A 22,718-nucleotide genomic window follows, 5' to 3' on the forward strand; every position below is an offset into this window, starting at 1 on the left:
GTGTGTGTGTGTGTGTGTGTGTGTGTGTGTGTGTGTGTGTGTGTGTCAGTGATGAATCTCAGCACTAGCAGCTGCAGACAGGTTACACTTGCTCCGTCTCTGCAGTCAAACCTGTGAACATGCATCCTGGTCATGCCTAAATGCACTGAGCTGCTGCCGTGTGATTGGCTAATGAAAGGTTTGTCCTGAGGAGACCAGGTGAACAGGTGTACCTAATACCTAAAACCTGATCCATTCATCCATTTTCATTCCAACTCCATCAACCACATCTGAAAACATCTCTTCCCTCCCATCGCTCGCCTCCACGGCAGGAGCAGAAGTCTTAGTTATCCAGGACTGCTTAAAGACTGGGCCTTATGAGTGTCAAACATCAGGCCCAGGGCCAGAACCGGCCCAGCAGAGACTCCAATGCGACCATCTGGACGACATTTTTAAAATATGAAAGAGCGCAAACAGTTTGGACTTCCAACTTTTAATTTTCATGATTTTTGTCCTGCTGAGAACAGCCCCCGTACTCCCATTCACACCCCACCAAAGTAATGAGTAATAAACAATTAACGGACTGAAAGCTTCTCACCTTTTCTCTCTGGTCCCACTGCGACACTTTTACTACAGAAAAACACATTTTCTGTAATTTTACACATTTATAGCGCAAATCTGGCTGAGATTGTTTTCCTTTACTACAGCTGTGTTTCTTTAACATGTAGAAAATCTGACCCAGAGCCTTGTGTTTGACACCCCTACAGTATCACATAATGGTGTTTGCAGTCTGCCCACTGATCCTGTCACGTGTGGCTCTTTTCTGAATATTCCACAAAGTGCACTGAGCCCGCTTTCGCCTGAATGAATGAACTCAGAACTGGAGTTTTTCCGCGCCGTGCCTGCAGGGGGGACCCTCAGCTCCGTCCCGACAGCTGACTGCACAGACGGATCTGCACACGCACACCTGTCTGTGTGAGAGCTGCAGTCGGCTGCAGTCTGGCCGGACCCTCAACCGGGCATCGCGACATTTCAGCCCGTCACCGCTTCTTTCGGGACCCGAGCGAGAGTCCGCTGAGCTTTACGCGCAACACGCACTCCGAAAACCCGGGAAGACTTCTGCGCCCCGCGGCTCTCCTGCGCTCTGAGTCTCTGCAGGTAGAAAACACGATGAACACGCAGCTGCTTTAAAGTGTGGACTTTTTTAACGCAGGCAGGTGCAGTGAGAGGCGCAGACCGCAGCGGAGTTTTATTAAACAGGTTTATTTAAAAGGTTTGGGGGGAGCTTTGGACACAGCTTCATATCTGTGCGGTTAAAATGATTGTGCTTACTGAGAAAGGTGCAGTTATTTTAATCCAGTGTTCAGTTTTGTAACTATCCATTCTTATGCCGGTACTTTACACATTTAATGATTATAAGAGTTACAGTCAGGGGCGTTTCCAGGGCTTTTAAAAATGAGGGAGCCCACAGGAAGTGGGAATCTTTAATCAGAAATGTAAAAAAAGACTTATGAGTTGATTTTCATGCACTCATTCAGATGGATTACAAAGACTTTAAATACAGTGTTGTGTTAAATAAGAGTTTTACAAAGTAGTGAGAGTATTTTGACTAAAGTAACCCCCCCACCCCCCCCACCCCCCCACCCCCCATGGTTAGAGTCCATTTTCCCCTGAATTGTCTGAATTAAGAGATTCAAAGGAACACGGGGGAGTCTCCGGGCGTTTTTAAATGGGGTGGCACAAAAACCAAAACAACACAGTGGTGGGATTTCTGTTAAGCAACGGTTCTGCATGTAGAACATTAAATCTAATCAAATCTATAAGAAGCAGATCTCTGATGTTTTTTGAAGAGTTTCTGTGTAAAATATCTGAGCTCTATGATGCATGGCACACACTCAGTTAATATTTTACAAGGTTTTTGTTATATCTATGTTTTTTTTAATTATTATTATGAATCAGATCTGAATATGTTCAGAATGACAGTCATTCTGAACATATTCAGTAAAAGGACTAGATGCATTATCAGGGATTGTAACATCTCGTCCTTTTACTGAATATGTTCAGATTGAACATCATGGCAGTCAGTGTACATGCAGTTAAAAAAGTAACAGAACATTAATGTATAAATGAAGTTAACCTTATATACATTAATTTTTACAGAGCCCCGCAGGGGACATGGGAGAAAAAAAAATTAAGACGGACTTTGCGAGATCTCGCAAAAGTTGAATTCCAACAATGGCGGCAGCTACTTAGTTGTAATTTTACTCTTTCTGGGTCACAAAATACACTTTTAAGATATTTTGAGGCGTGAATGTAGCTGTGTAAACGTCAGATATCTGCTCGGTTTACAAGACATCACATATTTGCAAAAGTGCTCCGATGTTTTCGGAGATCTGACACCCACTAGCTCGAAGCTAACGGGAGGTCGAGACCTACTACAGCCGGGAGGAACACCGCTCTCCCGGCACATCGTGCCTCGACCTCCTGGTCGGCTTCGAGCTGGCGGCCTCCGAAGAATGCGGCTAAAACTTTTGTGAGATCTCACAAAACTTTTGCGAGATCCCGAGTTTGTTTTGCGAGATCTCGCAAAAGTCCGTCTTAATTTTTTTTCTCCCATGTCCCTTGCGGGGCTCCGTAAATTTTAGTAAAACATTACTGTGATATTTCAGAACTTAACTTTTTTAATTGCTTTCTATCCACAAGTAGCACACATGCTTGACAGGATGACAGGATTTACATATTTACATTTTGGGGGGGGATTATGGGTGATGGGGTAATAATTAAAGTGGACACTCTGGTTTGCAGAAGCGCTTTCAAAGGAAATAAACCATGAAGAAGGTTGTGATGGCTGCAAGAATATTAAAAACATGCACAGCATTGGGTGAAATATCTTCTAGTCCCTGCTGAACTGCCCCCAAAATTTAACGCTAAATATCAGATGATTTAGTTCCAGGTTAACTAAATCCAATTTATAAAGCTCCAATACTTGGATTTTATTTTAAAATGTTGTATTAAATTCATTTTAAGTGCAGAATGAGCTAAAAAACAAAACAAAAAAAGAACAACTAATTGGAGTGTGTGCACTTTTCCCATTGTGCATTGCTGCAGGCAGTAGTTTTACTGCTCCTGTTTTGTGATCTGTGACCTGTAGGGGCATTTGTTGGCTCTATTTTTCATGGTGAGGAGAAAAGATGTCTTCTTTTCTGTAAGAGTAGCCACACTACTTTAGGTACATTTTTTATTCTCAAAAACAGCCTTGCAGTTTCTGCAGTCCCTCTTGTTGCCTGTAGGGGGCAGACAGCATCACTGAATAAATGTTGTACAGATATCTCAGTGTTCAGGTGTCCATATACTTTTGCGTTCTGAAGTGTTGATCATCACCATATCAACACTAGTCTGAACCTCAAACAACTCTTTGAAACCGTGAGCCAAAGTGTGGAGCAGCTAACGTGTCCCCACAAGGATTAAACAGCCCCCACAAAGATAGATACACAAGTATAAAAACACACTCCCTCCCTCCCTTCATTTGTTTCTCTGTAGGGATTCCCCGTCCTTCTCCATTTCTTCACCATCACCATCTCATGCTCCAGGCCCTGGCTCTCGGCCCAGACACTGTTGACTGTTCCATGGAAACCCTGGCCTCTGTTTGGGTCCATGACCCCGTTGACCTCAGCGACCTCGGAGAGCAGCGTGACGAGTCATCGCCCGAATGGGGTGAGTCCAACTAACAGCATCAGATAGTAACAGTTAGTGAGAGGCCGAGGATGCAGAAGGCAGCTGTACTCTGCTGACTGCGATGTATTCTTCATGGAAGGAATTATTCTACATTTCTATAAATGCCACATTCAGCAGAGTGAGAATCAGCGAGCTGGAGGATCATTCATCAAACACAAGAAGCTCCCGGCATGTTCAACATGAGCGATCTGTCTCAGCTCTCTTTGCTGCAGATGGAAACATCCAGAACAGTTTATATTAAGATTCATCTTTTAATTTTCTCAGGCTCTTCTTTCTCCAAGAGTCCAATTTGTCAAGAATGCCCTGCCCTGGTTTCTCCACACTGCAGCTCCTCTAACGACCACTAGATGCTGCTGATGTGAAATCAGAGCCTCAAGACCAAAAACCAAGGGCTTTATAACCATCCACGCATTGTTGTGAAGACTTTTAATAACAATTAAAGGAAGTTTCGATGTGGTAGAAGTGAAACCAGTACTGATGAAATGGAAGAAACCTGCATTCTTACTAATGGCCAGCAGGGGGCAGCTCCTCTGGTTTAAATAGAAGTGTCATTATATAGAAGTCTCCATCCATCCATCCATCTTCATCCGCTTTATCCGAGGTCGGGTCGCGGGGGCAGCAGCCTAAGCAAAGAGGCCCAGACCTCCCTCTAGAAGTCTATGAGGATAAAAGCCTTCTGCTCATTTATGGTCGCGGCAGTTGGTTTCAAGTCCTTTTAAATCCAACGTGTTTTAAATTAGGGTCACATTAGAGTCAGCTCAAAGTGAGCCATGGTTTACCATGCGAATGAAAGGTCAGCCCCGCCCCTCACCTGTCACATCTGGTTTCAAAAAGCTAAGATAGCGGCAGCTAACACATGAATTATACTTCTGTGTCAGAATTACGCCGTAATTAACCGGAACCTTCTATGTAACCTGATGTGCACCTCCAGAGAAATGTAACTAGACGTCGGGTCGGTGCATACCACAAAGACTTGAATGTCGTGCAAGGTTGTGGTGTAGGAGAAAAATGAGTTTCTGGTTACGTCAGTTAGGACCCAGATTTCCTGCAGAAGTCTAAATCAAGCTATCAGTCCTCAGTTTGAGGATTTAAAATTGGACCTCAGCAACTAATGGGTGGTCTCACAGGTGGAAGCCTCTGGGCCTGAAACATTAAGACAAATCTATTTATTTGGTTATGTGGACACAAGTTTCAAAAGAACCAAATCTCTAATGCTCAGCTGGAGGTTGCTCCAATCTTGAGCATACACTCCTGTGTTAAAATGTAATAAAAAGCCTACTCTGACTTTGAGAGCATGGTTTTGAATCCAGAACTTCAGCCGGGCAAATAGTCTGACTAAATCCTCCACTGCCACCAGTTTAAAGTCTGCTGTGTGTCTTCCTCTCAGAGACTCATTGTGTCTTTGACTCCACGCCTCCGGCTGCTCTGATGTGGACGGAAGATCTCTCTCCTCACCTCCAGAGAAACAAACAGGTACCAACAGGTTCTCACATTTAATTTATTATTGTTTTAGTGCACACGAACTACAGTTAGCTCAGCAGCTGAGGTTAAACATGGAGTGCAAAAGACACAACCTGACCCTCAACGTATAGCAGTTCCTTTTTGTCCTTTTTGAGTAAGCTACTGTAACACTTCTTATTTCAGCTGGTACACTGTGAACGTAAACATCTAGCACGTCTAACTGACAGCAATATTTGTTAGAGAGCATGCACAGGGTCAGAAATGAGTCCATCAGAGGGACAGCTCAGAGTCAGAGAGGCTGAGATGGTTTGGACATGTGCAGAGGAGGGACAGAGGATGATGAAGATGGAGCTGCCAGGCAGGAGGAGAAGAGGAAGACCTCAGAGGAGGTTCATGGATGTAGTGAACAAGGACAATGCAGAGGGTTGGTGTGACGGAGGCAGATGATCCGCTGTGTATTCAGTAAACCGTAACACATTTCAAAAGAACCGGTCGATGTGTGCCACTGAACCTCTGCAGTTCATATACCCGCGTCCTTATAATCTGCATTGCTGTGATGTGATTGTATCCTTCCAGCTCCAGGACACTCTGCTGCAGAGGGAGGAGGAGCTGGCCAGGCTGCAGGAGGAGAACAACAAGCTCAGAGCATTCCTCAATTCCTCCTTTGTGAGAAACCTGGAACAAAAGGCAAAGGTCCGTGCAGCATCAGACGCACTGACAGCAATAAGACAGAAATAAACCAGCAGTCTAAACAAAGACACTCAGATCTTCATCTACTGAGCTGAGAGTCATAAAGACATATTTCACGTGTCCTGGGTGTGCCCGGGGGATTCTCCTTGTTAGTCATAGCCCCCCAAAAAGAGAAAAAATAACTTGCCTAGGAGAAACTAGTTAGACGCCCAAACCACTTTAGCTGCCTCCTTTCGATGTGGACGCTCTAGTCTTCCAAATGGCCGACCTCCTCACCTTATATCTAAGGCTGAACTGCTTGTAACGCCTATCTTGTGGTCGTAGTTGAAGGTAGGAACTATTCAGTAAACTACCAGGTATGCCCTCAGCCTCAGCTCTCACGTTAACACAAAAACTGGTATGGGTCCACATCACTGCTGACTTCATACCCTATCAGCCTTCAGATCCATCGTCACCCTGTAGCTCTAACATGAATATGTTTTGTACAGAAGTAGAAAAATTATGTAAAACAAATTATGCCAACTGAAACATTCAGACACTGTTAATGAAACCATTGATCACTAATCCTGGAGACATCTCAAGTCTTTCAAAGTTCACTTTTATATCAGTCCAAAATGTCTTTTGCTCTATCAAAGCATTAAATGTTTTCCACCGATAAAGAAGATAATAACACACTGCTGTTATTCTGTCCTTGTTTCTTATAGAAACTAACTGCTGATGGGAGGAGGAAGCTGAAGAGAAGCCTGGCTTGCTTTGACAGTTTCTGTGGGGATCAGCGAGCGCCCCCCCAACAAATCAGCAAAAGAGTCTGCAGGAACCTCACTGCCCAGTTCTGCTCGGAGTCTTTAGAGACATCTGCTTGCTCAGAACCAAACCTGGACCTCTGGGTCCTTCGAACTCTGGGACTGAAGGATCGGGACACCATCGATACATCCGAGGAGTCCTCCTCTGAGTGGAGCCTCAGGAGTTTGGTTTACGATACTGCCGTCAATCCATCCTCATTCCCAGAATGCAATCCCAACTCTTCTTTCGGCCCTCCTGTCATCATATCCACAGATACTTCAGTCCACAGTTACTGTCAAAGAGCAACACATGGAACCAGCTGTAGGTACAGTGCTGCTGAATGCCAAGAAGCAAACTGTGAAAATCCTCCTGAGTCAGCTTCAAACTGCCCAGACGACTTCACTGCCACTCGAGTGAGCACACATTACGAGTTTCCTGAAGCCACGACCAGGACCTACAGCGCCCCGTCTGCTGAGACCTGTTCTCTCACTGCCTTCAGTCAAGTCCAGACTTTGGAGGGAAATCCTGCTGACCATCACTCTTACTGGTCTTCACTACAAGAAACCCAGACACCATCACAAGACACGATCCAGTTCAACCCACCAGCGGAAAGAGGCTTCCCCACCCCCGTGTTGCCTTCAGGTGCAGACCAACCCAGGAGTTCTGCTAGTGGCTTCATTCCAACGAGCCCATGTCATCCTCCGGCAGCACCACATACGCCTCGCAACCGGACAGATTTGGCATTCAGCATGTCCCTCAGTCCGTCCAGCAGCGTCAAGACCCACAGCTTCCCCCAGGGACAGGCCTTTGTCAGAAAGGACGTGGAGGGCCGGTGGAACTTTACCTGGGTTCCCAGACAAGAACCGTAGGAAACCAGATGGTCCTTACTCTGAAAGACAATCAAAAGCCTCACGTTGTCTTACTGCATAAACATCTCAGGCTGATCCTTTAGAACAGCAAGTTCAAGTGGACTCACTATGGCTTTTAGACAATGTTCTGGACTGAGTATCAAAAAATGCCTTGAAGGACCCTAAGATTAATCTTGAAGACCACACGGACAGATGTTTAAACAGCTCAGAGACCTTTGTCCTATGACAGCTTGAAGGAAACACCTCTTTAAGTCGCCTTTATGATGCCTATATTAATGACGGTTACTTGATTGCATTCTGTTTACTCAATAATCCAAAAGCTAAGAGTACAGTAGCAACTGGAAAAGAAAAACACGAGCCTGAGCAACCAAACCATTTTATTAAGTATAGATCTAATAAAAAAACATAATCTTAACTTAATGAAACATTCAAATTAACAAAACTGCCTAAAATAACACCTGTATGCGTTTAGTCTGTATTTGAAACTGCCACATAAAAATAATAGTACTGAAACTTTTGCTGCTTTGAGTCTGTATTTTCTACATACATATATGTGTATCACATGAACGTCAGTGAGGGACCAGAGCCATTATGACCAGATGACAAGTTCATTTCTGAAATCTTGTTGGCTCCTGCGAGTTAGCTGAGGACCTACTGACTATGGTTCAAGAGGGACTTTTAAATGGACCACGGCATTGGAAATGTGATGAAGCCAACATTAAGCCCTGGGGCTGGAAATTAAGCCAAATCCAAAGTGCCCAAAACTGCAGTTCCTCTAATGTCCACCAGAGGCTCCAAAACTGAGGCAGTGGTAATAAAAACTGAGAGAGGCCGACAGTGATCACTGACTGTTTTTAGGGGCTTGTTCAGATTCAATAGAACAACATACAAAGCATTAAAACATGTTATAAACACAACAACGTTAATAAACACAGAGCAGTATTCATACGTCATCACTTAAAGACTGTCATGTTAAAATGTCCAACATTACAGCAGAAATAAACATTATAATTCCCTCGAAGCACAGGCAGACGCAAGTGGTTTTCTGTCACTGGTTTATTTGAAGACTTCTCTCCAAAGCCACCGTGAAAACTATACAGCATTAACAAAATAAAACTCAGCGTAAGACACAGCAGTAAAAACACTGTACAACAAACACTATAAATAAATACCTTGTTGGCTGCATGCTGCAAAAAGGGAATTAGCCGCCGTTCTTCTGAGGTTTCCTTTAACCGTTTAACCGTGTGTAGTTAAAGTCCACTTAACATGTCTTTCAATAAAAACCATCCTTTCTGCGCGCTTACAGGTGTTTTTCTTCGTTCTACCCAAAGAGGAAACTAGCGCAACTTGTAAGCGAACTTGACTTTCAAAATAAAAGCACCAAAACGTTGACTACAAAAAACAAACAAAGTAATGTACAGCTTAAACAATTTACAATCATGACATGGATCTTGACAAGATAAAAAAAATAATCCAAATTATATACAATGTCATCATGCCAACAGTTACAAACATGTTCACAGTTGTGCACAAACTTGTCACCTGGTCATATTTCACAACTGGTAAAGGTTACTGTTGTAAAGGAGTGTATTTCACCCCAAACCACCATCCTTTTCAAACTCTACCCCACTAGACTTTGGTGCCTTAAAAGAACCAGCGGGTGGAAATAAAAGTAAAAGCAAGTAAAAGTAAAACTACTCTGAATCAAAAAACAAAACCAAGTTCAAACACTAATTATGACGATTGCCATCATCCCTCCAACCTTCTCGCAGTGTTTAACATAAGAGTCATTGGGGTCTGATTCACTTTCTGAGTCAGCTTTAAATGATCACTAAAACAAATCACTGCTGTTTTAAACTTGGGGTTTAAAAAAACAACAGAAAAAGTTCGTTTTTATGGTTCACAGTGGATGGTGTTAACCATATTTCACATGTTTTCCATACTGGTGTGTTTTTAGGAACATTCTACCAATAAATTCAGCAAAAGTTTTTCAATGATCGCTGAAATTACAATTGATTCAAATGTGCCCAAAGCTGTTGTTGTTTATGTTATCATGTAGCTGTTTTGTTTTCAAATGCAAAGTTTTACTTTAAAATCTCATTTTTCTACCATATCTATAAAAATGTGTCTGATAACACCGTCTGCCTACATGTGAGTCCAATTAACATGAAATTGTTTTCATATTATTTGGAAAAACATTTTCTTAACCCATGGTTTAAACTATCAGATATGTTTACATGTGAAAGCATTATCCAACGTAAAAATAAAATGTGCTTCATTTCTAAGTGTTGGACTCTAAATGTCAAACATGTCAAACAGCAAACACAGTTATTTATTAGAAGGTGTGTGGGCCAAACTAAAGCTTTTTATGAGCTTTATTTTTCCATTTAGGATGTCAGGGCACAGATTTGGCCCATAGCGTAGTCTGACCCCAACATCAGCTGACATTAGCTCAGTCGCCACAAAAGCTCATTTCCTTGGAGGTGTTTGGTTCCGAACCAAAGACGTGGACACTTTAGAGGTTCAAATCTCAGAGATTATCTGTCCAAGAGTTTGTTCACTGAGACACTCCACAAGCTGTTTTCACCCAGACAACCACCGAGAGACGCCTGCCTTTCAATTCAATTCAGTTTTATTTATACACCAACTCACAACAACAGTCACCTCAAGGCGTTTTATACTATAACCCTACAATAATACAAACAGAGAAAAAAACCAACAATCATATGACCCCCTATGAGCAAACACTTTGGCGACAGTGGGAAGGAAAAACTCCCTTTTAACAGGAAGAAACCTCCAGCAGAACCAGGCTCAGGGAGGGGCGGGGCCATCTGCTGTGATTGGTTGGGGTGAGAGAAGGAAGACAGGATAAAGACATGCTGTGGAAGAGAGACAGGGGCTGTATCCCAATTCAGGGTCTGCAGCCTTAAAGGCCGCATTTTAAGGCCGATTACGTCACAGCGACGCGACGAAGGCTGTCCCAATTCGAAGGCTGCTCGAAATGCAGCCCTCAAATGCGTCCTTCATTTCCCTGAACTTTAAGGCTGTGGCGGTGCAGACTTCGTGGCCCAACATATCCTAGAATGCATAGCGCGGCGGTGGGTGTGGATAATTTTGCCGAAAAAAAACGGCGGATGAGGGGCGCCCAAAGAGTAACTTAGTAAACTAAGTGCTGAATATTATGTCACTTATTTATGTGCAAATGTTTAATAACTAAGAACATTAAAACATTACTGTTGGCCACATGTTGGCAAAGTCATGTGACATCAGTGACGTTTGTACTAACTTGGTTTTAAAGCCTTTACTTTAAAATATACGCCGTTCAATAGCTGAGCTTAATCTTACAGAGAATGATCAAAGCTCATGTAGAAACAAACAAACAAATGAACAAACGATTTTCTCCTTCATTTCTGTCAAACAAAGCTGTATGACACGTTTCCAGCTGTTAGTATCATGGTTGCTAGGCAACCTGGGCAGCGCAACGGAGGCTAGACCGTCCCATTTCACAAGCCTCGCACTTCCGGCCTTAGCGGTCTTTAAGTACGCGGCCCTTGAGGATCTTGAGGCTGCAGACCCTGAATTGGGATACAGCCAGAGATTAATAACAAGAGAAGTCTACTAACACATAGTGAGTGAAGAAGAAACACCCAGTGCATCATGGGAATAAGCAGCCTAAGTCTATTGCAGCATAACTAAGGGAGGATTCAGGGTCACCTGCTCCAGCTCTAACTATCCGGTTGTTCAGTGATGACGTGATGAATCCTACTTCCGGGTCTAAAGTAGTCTGCGTTTAATATGGCTTTTGTGTTGTTAACATGTTTAATGTTATGTATTTTCTTCTATTTGATCTCAAAAAGCTCCTAAAACAGTCAGTGATCACTGTTGACCTCCCTCGGCTTTTATTTCCGCTAATCATTTATTTAAGCTCAGTTTTTAAAACCTTAGGATGTAACTACAGCCCAGCCCATGCAGCAGTATATGAATGACTAATATGTGGATGGATTATCTCAGTTGTTCTCCTGGCTGAAGTTTGGTCCTTTTACAGCATCCTGCCATGCGATTACATTTGTTCCTGACCACCGACAACACTCACGTTAACTTTTATCGAGTGGAAAAAAAGTTAGCTTGTTTATATTATGCTAACATAGCTGTGTCGCTAGCGGTCACGTAGCACATCATTATATACCAGCTAGCCCAACTTCAGTAACCCTACAAACGTCACTGCTGTTTAGTTTTCTGTCTTCATTTATGCTGGAAGTGATAACAGAGCTGTACGTTTGAATTTGTTTCCAAAACCCCGCAGTCAGGACATGCTATATTGTATTTAGATAGAAGCTAGCGAGCTAACTTCCTGCTAACTTCTAACTGCGTTAAATGTCATAAATTCCGTTTTCATGGATGCCTGGATGTTAAACTCAATTGTTACACCTGGTAGAGCAGAACGCTGATCATTTTATTAAAGATGAAAGACTTTAGACAGTTTTTCAACTCAGTAATGCCACAGTGATGTTTGATATATGGACCTGCAGCAGAGTTTAGGTCCAGACACGGCTAGTGACGTCAGACTGAACAACCGGATATGCTTTACCAAAAGGAAAGTTTGAGGCCTAATCTTGAAAGTAGAGATAGTGTCTGTCTCCTGAATCCAAACTTCCCTGTCCTGTGTTGAGGACAGCAGAGCCTCATCACATGCAGACCTGAAAGGACAGCAGAGGGTGTCCACATACTTTTGGTCATGCGGGCGTCTCCTGCACTCCTGGAAACACTAAAAACATTGGAGTGATGCTGTATTCAGATGTAGCAGGTGTGATGAGTTTTCAGGAAGCTTTCTGATTCGAGGCACGCTAAGAATTAAAGTTTTGTGAGTTTGCTCTTCGTCTGTTACCAGTTAAACCAGTCTGACCGTCCTCCTCCTCGCCCTCACCTCCCTCTCTTCTCAGGAACAAAAGGAGGCCTGCGACTCCCCAGAGACGCCCCCCTCTCATCCTCCTCCACCCCGATCCGCCCACGCAGGTAAAGATGATGGGTTTTACTTTCTCCCTGGGGGTTCTCAACATGGGGTCCTGGCCCTGCCACGGGTCCCCTGAGAGCGAAGCAGGACCGAGGGAAAGATGGGAGCGAGCAGTGTCCGTGGCGGGCCGACCGAGGAGGGTATCTCTAATGAGAAGGTTAAGACCGGCTGCAGATGTCCGACAGATTGGAGGCTCTTTTAGGGCTGGAGGGACCCGGAATCTGGCAGGAATGTGAAAGGAGGGTCGCTCTGGATCACAGACTCTGAGTGTCGGCCAGGGAGAGGGGTCATTAAAGAGGGCGGCCGGCTGAAACTCGATCCACGCCGGCTTACCCGGGAAACAACCCGACAGCTTGGCTCGCCTCAGATTGCTGCAGCTAATGAGTCGACACATTTCACACAGGTAAGCTTTCTCAGCTCGCCACTTGTTTCAGTTTCTGGACGGAGGACCTGAGCTCAGGTTTCTGGGGTTTTTCATCTTCTACACCCACTAAACCTCCACCTGCCCTCCGCAGCAACACTCAGCGTCACTGAGCCACTGAGCTGCAGCAGCTACAACTACACACTGACACCTGAACAAGTGCTTTACATCAGTTAAGCTGCGATGAAATAAAGGCACGAAGAACCTTTTCAAAGTCTCTGAAGCATCAGTCAGGTCACACAGCCTTACGTGTTCAGTCTTTGTCTAATATTACTGTAATGAACTTTAACCTTTAACATGCGAACTGAGGCCTGCACGGTCTGAACTCAGGGTTGGACGTCCACTCCTGGGAAGACTGCAGCTTTGTGCACACACGGAGAGGAACTCTGTGTTCAGTATCTGGCCTGAGGAGCAGCCAGGGATCGAACCTCCTGATTAGCAGACGACCTCCGGAGCTGCAGCCAGTGTTTCACAGTGTTTCAGCATTTTGCCTCAGTTTATGTTAAACAGATAATGACACAGTGTAGTATCTCATGTGTTTTAGTGCATTTTTATTCACCTGATTTAAAGACCTGCTAACTACAGTTATGTTCAGATACATAAAACCAGAGCAGAGCCAGAGCTGTACATCCAGGCTAAAAGTGAAGGACAGTCCCAGTTTCCTGCTGATGCACAGCGCTGCATGCACACAAGAACAACACGATTCAGTGTATGAGTGCCATAAGAATAACAGAGAGACTTTTAATTAGAAATTCATTTGGAATATGAATCTGCAGGCGACGTTAACCTCCTGTTTAAACACAACAATTAATGAAGGAAGAGTGGCGAGATAAAGAACGCCTGCACACACTGCTCTGGACTGTGTGTGTGTGTTTAAACGATATCGATTCTTCTCTAACAGTAATTAGCTGATTGATGAGGGAGCTTCACAGTCAGGACTGCACACACACACACACACACACACACACACACACACACACACACACACACACACACACACACACACGGTGACAGACTGACCGAGCACCCGCCGTGTTGTCGCGCTAATTGCTTTTAGGTAATGCGTCATGTATAAGTGTATGGATGATGCTGACCTCTGACCTCTGGATGGAGTGATCAGTGAGAGAGAAAACCTGATGAGATGTGATGAGAGTCCTGCCGCTGCGTCGGGTTAATGTGCGTTTAGAGAACAATGAGGAAGTGAAGGGCGAGTGGACACGCCGAGGATCAAACAGCCAGCCAGGAGAAAATAGATGAAAAAATAGAAATGAAAATTAAGACTTCACAGTCGCCTCTGTTGGTGCACAGCGAGCGTTTTCATTGGTTTATCATGGGTTTATAATCTGTAGCTGATGGATTTAATAAGAGATAATCCTGTTTTGCATGGATGCCTAACTTTATTGTAACACCTGAGCAGAGACACTGTGACTCTCTCACTCTTATTTGTATTAATAATAATTAATAAATAAAAACCAAAGTAAGAGGAAAATCGATATGAGACAATCTGAAAAAGTGCAAAATGGTAAAATTTGTGTTAAGGAACAGAAATCAGCATATTAAATATAGATGAGTGTGTGTGTGTGTGTGTGTGTGTGTGTGTGTGTGTGTGTGTGTGTGTGTGTGTGTGTGTGTGTGTGCACGCGCGCTGAGTTTAATGGTTGATGAGTCCTAATGGCATTCTGTGTGATGATAAGTAACTACACACCAACTGTCTTCTGCTCAACAATTAACTCACTGTCACCACACACACACACACACACACACACACACACACACACACACACACACACACACACACACACACACACACACAGACAATGAGGTGGAACCATCACTGAATCGTATTTGGACAAAAGGTTAAAGGTCCCCGTGAGCTACCATCCATGGAGCTGCCAGATCCACGCTCTGTAGCTAACTGGCTAACAGCCTCCATGTTGGCTTACTGTGGAAATGACAGGTTTCTCCGTCTCATCCAGGTCGGGGGTCAGTCTGAGTGGAGATGCCCAGACGTCCCCTTCCTGGTCACTTCCTCCAGCTCTTCCAAGGACTCCCAAACAACCCCAGAAACATAATCTCTACCCCTGGTCTCTGGTCCACCGGGCGCTTGTCCTCCCAGCTGTACACGCCCAAAACATCTTGTCCAGGAGGCACCCTGGTCAGATGCTAACCCCGAGTCCCTGCTAAATGATCAAGGCCCTCTCCCTCTCTGAGAGCCCTTGTGAAGAAGCTCGTTTCCACTGATTTCATCCACTTTCATTCTTTCAGTCACTGCTCACAGCTTGTGACTGCAGGCTGAGGGCAGAGAGCTTATAGCAGTGGAGTGGTTTGGGTGCCTATCAGTGAGCCCTATCACTGATCAGGGAAAATCAGTGAGATCAGAAAACCTCTCTGATGATTACAAAATCAAAGGACCAGTTCACCCTGCCCAGGCCAGGGCGACTGGGGCCCCGCCCTGGATCCAGGAGGAAGGGCTGGAGGGCAAGTGTCTGGTGGACGGGGACAAACCTGTCACCTACAAGTCATTGATGTCAGAGGACATTAGCTTATTTTATGGAGCTGGTGTGAGTGTGCTGTATACATAAAGATGCTGAAAAAACCTGTAAATGTCCATCAGCTTCCCCTGCTTCAGCTGTAACAGGTTAACGATCGAACAACCCTTAATTTTTATTCTTGTCATTTCATGATGTCAAACAGTCCGAGTTCTTCCACCACCACAGAGTGACGTTACAGAGGATCCAAGCACACCGCTGTGGTTCGAGGAGTCAGCTCTGAATTCTGCTTCCTGTCACAGAGGACTGGAAGACGAAAGTGGACACCGAGAGTTATGGTCTGATCAAAGCTCAGGAAAGATGAACGAGGATTCGATATGGACTAAAAACATTGCGGAAGTGAAGCAACTGTGCAAAAGTAAGGAGACAGAAGTCAATACAAGCATCTAACGCCACATCCGGATATATCAAAACTGGCACGTTAGGCCCTGAAGTACTTATTTGATCATCTGACTGTATATTCGTGTCTTCGTGTTTCCAGAGAAAATCAGAGTAAACTGATCAAAGTCAAAGTGAAAAGAAATGCGGCGGAGGAGGTCGAGGAGGCGGGCGAAGGAATTTTCAGTCAATGGTGGATCAAATAACGGCGGTCGCGTGTTGCAAGCGTGCATTGAATGTAAATTTGCAGAGACGACCTTTGGTACAGTAGGCAACACACACACACTGTAATTAATAACCAGTTGAACCAGTCCACACTGGGAACATCAGACTGGATTACACATAAATATCTAAGCTGGTAACGCTGTGGTTGGGGGGTTGATGGGGTGTGTGCAGCTCTGTTTCCTTTACACTTTCCTCCACCTGTCCTTAGCACGTCAGCTATAAAAGAACTGATTGTGTTTCTTCTGTATCTGACCAATGATGTGACGGCTGTTTGGTCAGTTCCTCTGATAAACTGTCCAAGACGTCAGAGCTCCAGTTTGTTGCAGCCATAGAAGCTAGATAGCGTTCCACTGTAAATACGGTGATGTATGGCTCCCACAAACCAACATGGCAGCAGTCAAAAGGGTTCAAAGCGGCGAGTGACGTGATGGTGAAACTTTCCTCTGTCGGGGCTGCCGGGGGCTCTGATGCATGTTTATTCAGGCTAACGCGCAGCTGTAAATAAAGTTTGAAGACTGCAGCGTTCAGCTGTCGTGCTCATCTTTTATAAATCCAACATGCATGCAGAGGATCTGTGACGCTGCCAGAGGAAACTCCTCTAACTAAACTTTTAATCGATGTCCTGCTGCTGCGGCGGCGTCCTGCTGGCAGGGACGAGAGGGTCTGACTGAGCAGCGGCTCGCATTAATAAACGCTGATGAGCCTGTTTTTCTTTAAAAGCCATTTCTGCTTTATTAGTGCGAGCAGAGTAAAGAGCGACAGGTAGAGACAGATGAGAGGAGCGGGTAAAGGTCATGGTGACAGTGATGCTCAGTGGCGCTCATAGAGCATATCTCCAGCTAATCCCTCTGCTAATACAACCAGTCACAGTCACGCCATTATTTCAGGCTTTAGTCTGAGACCGCGGTAGCAGGAACACTGCACTGGGCTTTTAGCTCATCAGACTCTTTTAGGGGTTTGGGAGTAAAATTTAAGTTTAGGTAAGTTAGGCTTTGACACTTTGTTAAAATGATTAAAATTAGAGTTAAGAGGCCTGTGAATGCATTAATGTCACGGCTGTTCCTTCCCCTACTCATGGACCGGAGCGGGAAGCAGCCAAAGTATGACAACCACTTATCCAGAGTACCTCAGCACTACTCTTCATCAGAGCCCCCCAAACACAGCCAGCGAGTTTGAAGTGGATTGGTTTAACAGCTGCTGAGATAAGCAAAGAAAAGAGACGGAGATACGGAAGTTTCTTCGTGTGGAAACACCCTGTTTGTTAGTGGAAGTGACCTGGAATAGAGCCTGTTTGTTATAGTCATCGGCCTTTCTGCTGCTGTCTATGAATGTGAAGGTTTAGTAACTGCAAATACTTAAATACTGTAGCATGAAATGATCATACTTCATAGTCCACACAGCGTCGCTGTCACAGCGAGGAGGCGGAGCAGTCGCCCCCCTGCAGCATACCTGCATTGTTCTGACAGACAGTGAAGCAGCACCAGTCCAACTGTTTGCTTGTGACTGTGTTGTTGGCTGTTTTGGGCGGAGCATAGATTCTCACGTCGCTGTTTCCTGGAACACATTTCTGTGAGACTGTGCCACAAATCATTGTTAAAATACACGGAGGTGCGTTTGCTGCTCTCTGCAGACGAGCTGTCGAACACCATCAATGAGCTGCTATTGATCTCTGCGTGCACACAGCAGGAGATGATGGATGATTTAAATTTAACGCTCAGGTTTTTTGTGTTTCAGGGCTTCGGCCAAAGACGCCACTTAAACATTAATTAATTAGAAAACAACTGCAGCAGTTCAAAAACAGCTAATGTCACTAGTCTCTGGCTCATATGTCTCTGACGGGGTTCAGCGGTTTGTGTCTCAGCTGAAGGTGGCGTGTGAACTGCCAAAGCCTCCCCTGTGCAGTGAGGAAACAGCGTGTTTGTGCAGTTTGGTAGATACCTGCTGGACGAAGGTCGAGCTCACCTAATCACCAGGAGAGGAGCTGGACCGCAGGACGGATACACTCACATCCTGGTCCCTGGACGTCGGGCTATTCTCCGGTGAATGAGACGGTTGTGTCAGTAAAGTTTGTGCTTACATTTGTACTTTGGTGATAATTTCTAAGAGTAAGGAATCACAAGATGAAAAGTTAAACCAGACTACAACCAGTAATTCTCAGGAGCAGTTTATTAAAAGACAAAACAAGAGCAGGCCAGCAGACCAATAACTGAAACTCCCTGAAACCAGCCACCTAATCTCGCCCAATTGATTCAATTTTATTTACATAGCATCAAAACACAACAACTCAAGTCACTTTACATTGTAACAAACTTACAGTAATACAGAGAAAAACCCAACAATCATATGACCCCCTATGAGCAGCACTTTGGCAACAGTGGGAAGGAAAAACTCCCTTTTAACAGGAAGAAACCTCCTGCAGAAGCATGTGGCCTGTCTACATTCCCAGTGACCAACAGGGAATGGGAGAGCACGAAGACAGTACAAAGACACTCTGTGGAGCCAGAGATTAATAACAAGCCTTCCTGTGTTTGCTTCACTTTCCTGTTACTTCCTTAGTTTCTCGTGGCTCTGTTCCTGTTGGGTTCGGCTCTGATGTTGGTTTATGTCAGAGGGAAGGCTCAGATCTCCCAGCTGAGTGGCTTCCCTTCTCTTTGGTAACTTTGGCGCGCCTTCTGTTGGCCATGGTTAATTTCTTTTGCTTCTTCTTAGATGTTAATAACTGACAGATTTCTTGGAACCACTTCACTCTTTTTAGTTAGGCGGGACGTGATGTGTAGAAAGACTTTCTGGGGGTTGTGACAGTTGACAGTAAGAATTCAGGTTTTTTATTAATCCATGCGTGCTGCCCTGATAAATATATAAACCTCATGAAAACAGAGGCGATACGCAGACTGTGCGTACTAACTCTGGACACACAGGAACTCCCACACTCAGGCTGGTGGTCGAACAGCGACACCTGCTGGTTTGTGCTGATTTAGCCTCTCATTTACGTTTCTGCTGATTTTCCCACCTGAAGTCACTTGTTACCGTCAACGGATCAGATTTGTTTAGGAAGTTGTGTAAATGACCCAGAAGTGCTTTCTTAATCACATCAGCAAAGGATGCGCTGGAGGATCCTTGTGTAAAGGAAAGCAGTTAATGACATCCCACAATTCATAGCTGTGGACCAACATGTTCATTAATGATAATGTGTTTTCCATTTCATGCCATAACATGTTTGAACCTGTGTCAGGAAAAGTGATTAAGAAAAGACGTTTGATGAGAATGTCAAAATAAAAGTCCTGCAACTACATTTTAGCTGCTCAGTGACTATTTCTGAGCCTCAGTCAGTAAAGCACAGAAGAAGCTCATAATCATTAGCATTAAACATGTGCTCCCAAAGAGCCAAGACATCTGACGGTGAAACACATTCCTCCATCAGAGGTGGAAAAAACAATCACCTCAACTGTTTCAGCACGTTTTCCACAATCCACTAAAAATGAATAATTAAAAGAAATTTCAGATGCCAAACAATTATCATCGTCAACATAGATTTTTATTAACCAGTGTCTCTTTATAGAAATGGTATCACATCACGTACAAGCACGTTCAGTCTGTCCACGTAAAGATGAGCAGTGCCATCTCTTTATTAGTCATCAAAGAAAAGCAGGGTTTGATCTGAGAACAGCCGCTGACATGCAGAAACAGCAAAGCTACAAGAGGAGATAACACTGATTAAAGGTCTCGGGTGAAAACAGACGGGGCTGTGGAAACATTATGAAATCAACATAAATAACGAGGGACTCCTTTTCTATTAGAAAACACAGAGACTAAAGTAAGATATATAAAAATAAGGCATTTCCAGTTATTTTATAGGTGAACTGTGATTTTGTTAGCAGCTAGTGTCGTCACCTGTCGTGTGGTGGCGGGCTGATGAGCTACTTTCATCCATGATACATGAACCTGGATTGTTCTCATGTTCTTGTCATTTATCGTCAGTGGGTGTAGCAGCAGCAGCCCCTTTGTCCACCTGTCAATCAAAGAGGCCACACCCCCAACAATGCAAATTTTAAGCCTTAAGATCATTTAAACAGGAGAGTTAGCCAAAGAGAACGAAACCGTTTGTAAACACGTTGATTTCTGCTGTAAGATCAGACATTTCAACATCTGTGGGGACTGACTCACTGCTGGAGCCTCAAGAGGCCATTAGAGGAACTGCAGATTTTGGCACTTCAGCATCAGCTCAATTTTGAGGTTGATTCTCGTATAAAAGCCTTAAAGATTCAAAGTGTTTTGTTGTGTTGGTTTCATATTTTCACTGTGAGCTGTAAATCTTGTGAATTAAGGAAAGACACTGAAAACTTTGTCCCTGAGTTTGTCCTTAAGGCAGCGTTTCTCTGTGGCCTCGATGCAGTTTTACTAGAGACCAAATAAGGGAAACAATACTCTGGTTTATTAAAAGGTGTATTAACTTCCTCAATATGGACAAAAATACGGGACCACCTACGTAAGACAGCTGTAAGAGCTGCTTGGCCATGCAAGAGGAACTTTGGAGCGCTGCAGCCTTTGACTCAACAGAGCGTCGGCGACTTTTGCAAACTGTGCGCCCGAACACTCGAGACCTCGTTCAATTACTTTACACAGTCTGTCACTGCATGGCCGAGTGCCTAAAAGCTTCCACTTTGAAATAATACCCCCGAAAGCGTGGTGAAACATTTAGGAGGGAAGTCGGACTTGATGCAACAATGGTTTCCTGTTACAGCACCTACTTCAATTCAAACTGACAACCCCTGAATTCAATAATTAGGAGATGTGACCCAGTACTTTTGTTCATAAGCGTAGTTCTTGTACTATTGCAGAAGTTCTGAAACCTTCAAGATCTGCCATTTAGATCAGCGGTCCCCAACCCCCGGGCCTTGGCCCGGTACCGGTCCATGAGTCGTTTGGTACCGGGGCGCGAGAGTTGAGGCTCAGGTGTGAAATGTATGGTTTTCAGGGTTTTTATCGGTTTTCAGCATTATTTTGTTATTGTTTTTATCGTTAACTCGGTTTTCCTGGGTCTTTTCACGTGTGATATGAATAAATCTTTTTTTCGGTACCGGTACTAGTTTTATTTTGTTGCATTTATCTTAAAGGCCGGTCCGTGAAAATATTGTCGGGCATAAACCGGTCCGTGGCGCAAAAAAGGTTGGAGACCGCTGATTTAGATCATCCTGAAATATACGGATCTCCTGCTCTCCAGAGGATGAACTCTAAAGATTTGAATTACCCCTGGACTTTGCTGTCTATCGCCTCCCTCAGGACAAACCCATCTTAATGTTTCTTCTGACCTCCCAAACACTTGTATTTTCCTGACGTCATTTGAATGCAGCATCTCCTTTGAGTTAGAAATAAAGGTCTTTATCAAAGGGTGGAGTTGGTGCCATTTTCACCACAAGCTCCACCCCTTTTCCCTCTACGATGGAAGAACTTCCTCAGACGTCCTTGAACTGCTCACCGCCTGCTGCTGGTTGTGTTTCCCCATTTTGTTCTCCGGACTGATAGTGAGGGCGGAGTCAGAATCTAGGTGGTGTATGAGGGTGGGGTTAGGAGAGCAGTGAGCATCATGGGCGGAGTTAGGAACTGGGTTGGGGTGTGTTTCTGGGACCGGGTCTGAACGAACTTCTGTCCTATCGCATGGTTCCTGCTGTGTTTGTGTCTCTACTGTAAGCTCCACCCCTGCCCCCTCTACATTGCCCATAAACCCAGCGCACCCTGAGCAACTCCTGCTGTGCTGTGGCCCCTCCTCCATATTTATGACCCCTCTGGGCCGCGTCCGCCTGTCTCTGCGGCTAACATTGGTACGCCCGTTTCGGTGGCCCTGATTGGTTCTGTCGCTCTGGCTCTGGATCCGTTGAGCCCTCTGCAGGGCCATGGCAGCCAGGTCTGAGTGCGATGATGTGCTGTCGATCAACCTCCTGCCCAGAGCGAGTGGGCGGACGGGCAGTGCCAGCCTCAGCCTGAGCCAGAAGCGAGAGCGCCGCGGTTCAGATCGGGTTCCTCGCCATGTGACGGTGGTGATGGTGGCCTGACGGAGCTGAGGGACCTCCACGCAGGCCAGTTTGCTGACTGAGCGGTAAACCACAGCGATAATAGAGGCTCGGAGACTATTCTCGAGGTACAGACCGAGACGACACTCCAGGAGACTGAAGCTCTTTTCTGCCAGGAAGTTTGGGCTGAGAACCAAGAGGAGGCGGCGGCTCCGCTGCATTGACTGCAGGATGGCCTCTGATAGGTCTGACAGGGGACAGACAAAAAGACTCAAGGACTGCAGCTCAAGGTTCAGCTTACATCCACACGTACACGGGTACTTTTAGCTCTGCCACGAAGGAGACGTGGAAACTTTAGTTTGTCTGATCGTTCCAGAGTTACTGAAAATGTTACGGATAGATCTGCATAAACATTTCACCATAACATTAAAGGGATTCTTCACCTGAGATATGTCAATGTTGGACATTTAGTTGCAAATCTTCATGAAGACACATCAAACTGGGAGACATTGTCTTTATGTTTATGTTTATGTGTGTGTGAATGGGTGGATGACTGGATATGTAAAGCGCTTTGGGGTCCTTAGGGACTAGTAAAAGCGCTATATAAAT

At 44.8% G+C, this 22,718-nt stretch overlaps 2 protein-coding genes and 1 long non-coding RNA gene across 3 annotated transcripts in view; 2 read left to right on the plus strand and 1 right to left on the minus strand.

Moving 5' to 3' along the window:
* The first annotated feature begins 887 nt into the window (after positions 1 to 887).
* gmnc (geminin coiled-coil domain containing) lies at positions 888 to 9,993 on the plus strand. Its single transcript, XM_026192566.2, has 5 exons — positions 888 to 1,137; positions 3,520 to 3,693; positions 5,102 to 5,187; positions 5,752 to 5,868; positions 6,570 to 9,993. Exons 2-5 carry the CDS (start codon positions 3,561 to 3,563, stop codon positions 7,515 to 7,517), a joined length of 1,284 nt encoding a protein of 427 aa, XP_026048351.2. The 5' UTR covers positions 888 to 1,137; positions 3,520 to 3,560; the 3' UTR covers positions 7,518 to 9,993.
* Positions 9,994 to 10,762: 769 nt separating this feature from the next.
* LOC113036742 (uncharacterized) lies at positions 10,763 to 16,652 on the plus strand. The gene is made up of 4 exons (XR_003274492.2): positions 10,763 to 11,145; positions 12,458 to 12,931; positions 15,644 to 15,856; positions 15,980 to 16,652. It is a non-coding gene; the product is annotated as an uncharacterized LOC113036742 (long non-coding RNA).
* A 1,597-nt stretch (positions 16,653 to 18,249) lies between these two features.
* Positions 18,250 to 22,718, minus strand: part of il1rap (interleukin 1 receptor accessory protein) — a 29,111-nt gene continuing 24,642 nt past the window's right edge. The window contains exon 12 of the mRNA XM_026191890.2: positions 18,250 to 22,356. Coding sequence (XP_026047675.2) covers positions 21,536 to 22,356 — 821 coding nt within the window. The 3' untranslated portion in view covers positions 18,250 to 21,535. The remainder of the gene's footprint in view (positions 22,357 to 22,718) is intronic.

Source organism: Astatotilapia calliptera, chromosome 14 (assembly GCF_964374335.1).
Source record: "Astatotilapia calliptera chromosome 14, fAstCal68.1, whole genome shotgun sequence".
In the NCBI taxonomy this organism is placed as follows: Eukaryota; Metazoa; Chordata; class Actinopteri; order Cichliformes; family Cichlidae; genus Astatotilapia; species Astatotilapia calliptera.

Coding starts and splice junctions, on each gene's coding strand:
- gmnc (XM_026192566.2), top strand. CDS start 3,561: ATGCTCCAGGCCCTGGCTCTCGGCCCAGACACTGTTGACTGTTCCATG. Junction 3,694..5,101: donor CGAGTCATCGCCCGAATGGG/GTGAGTCCAACT, acceptor TCTTCCTCTCAG/AGACTCATTGTGTCTTTGAC. Junction 5,188..5,751: donor ACCTCCAGAGAAACAAACAG/GTACCAACAGGT, acceptor GTATCCTTCCAG/CTCCAGGACACTCTGCTGCA.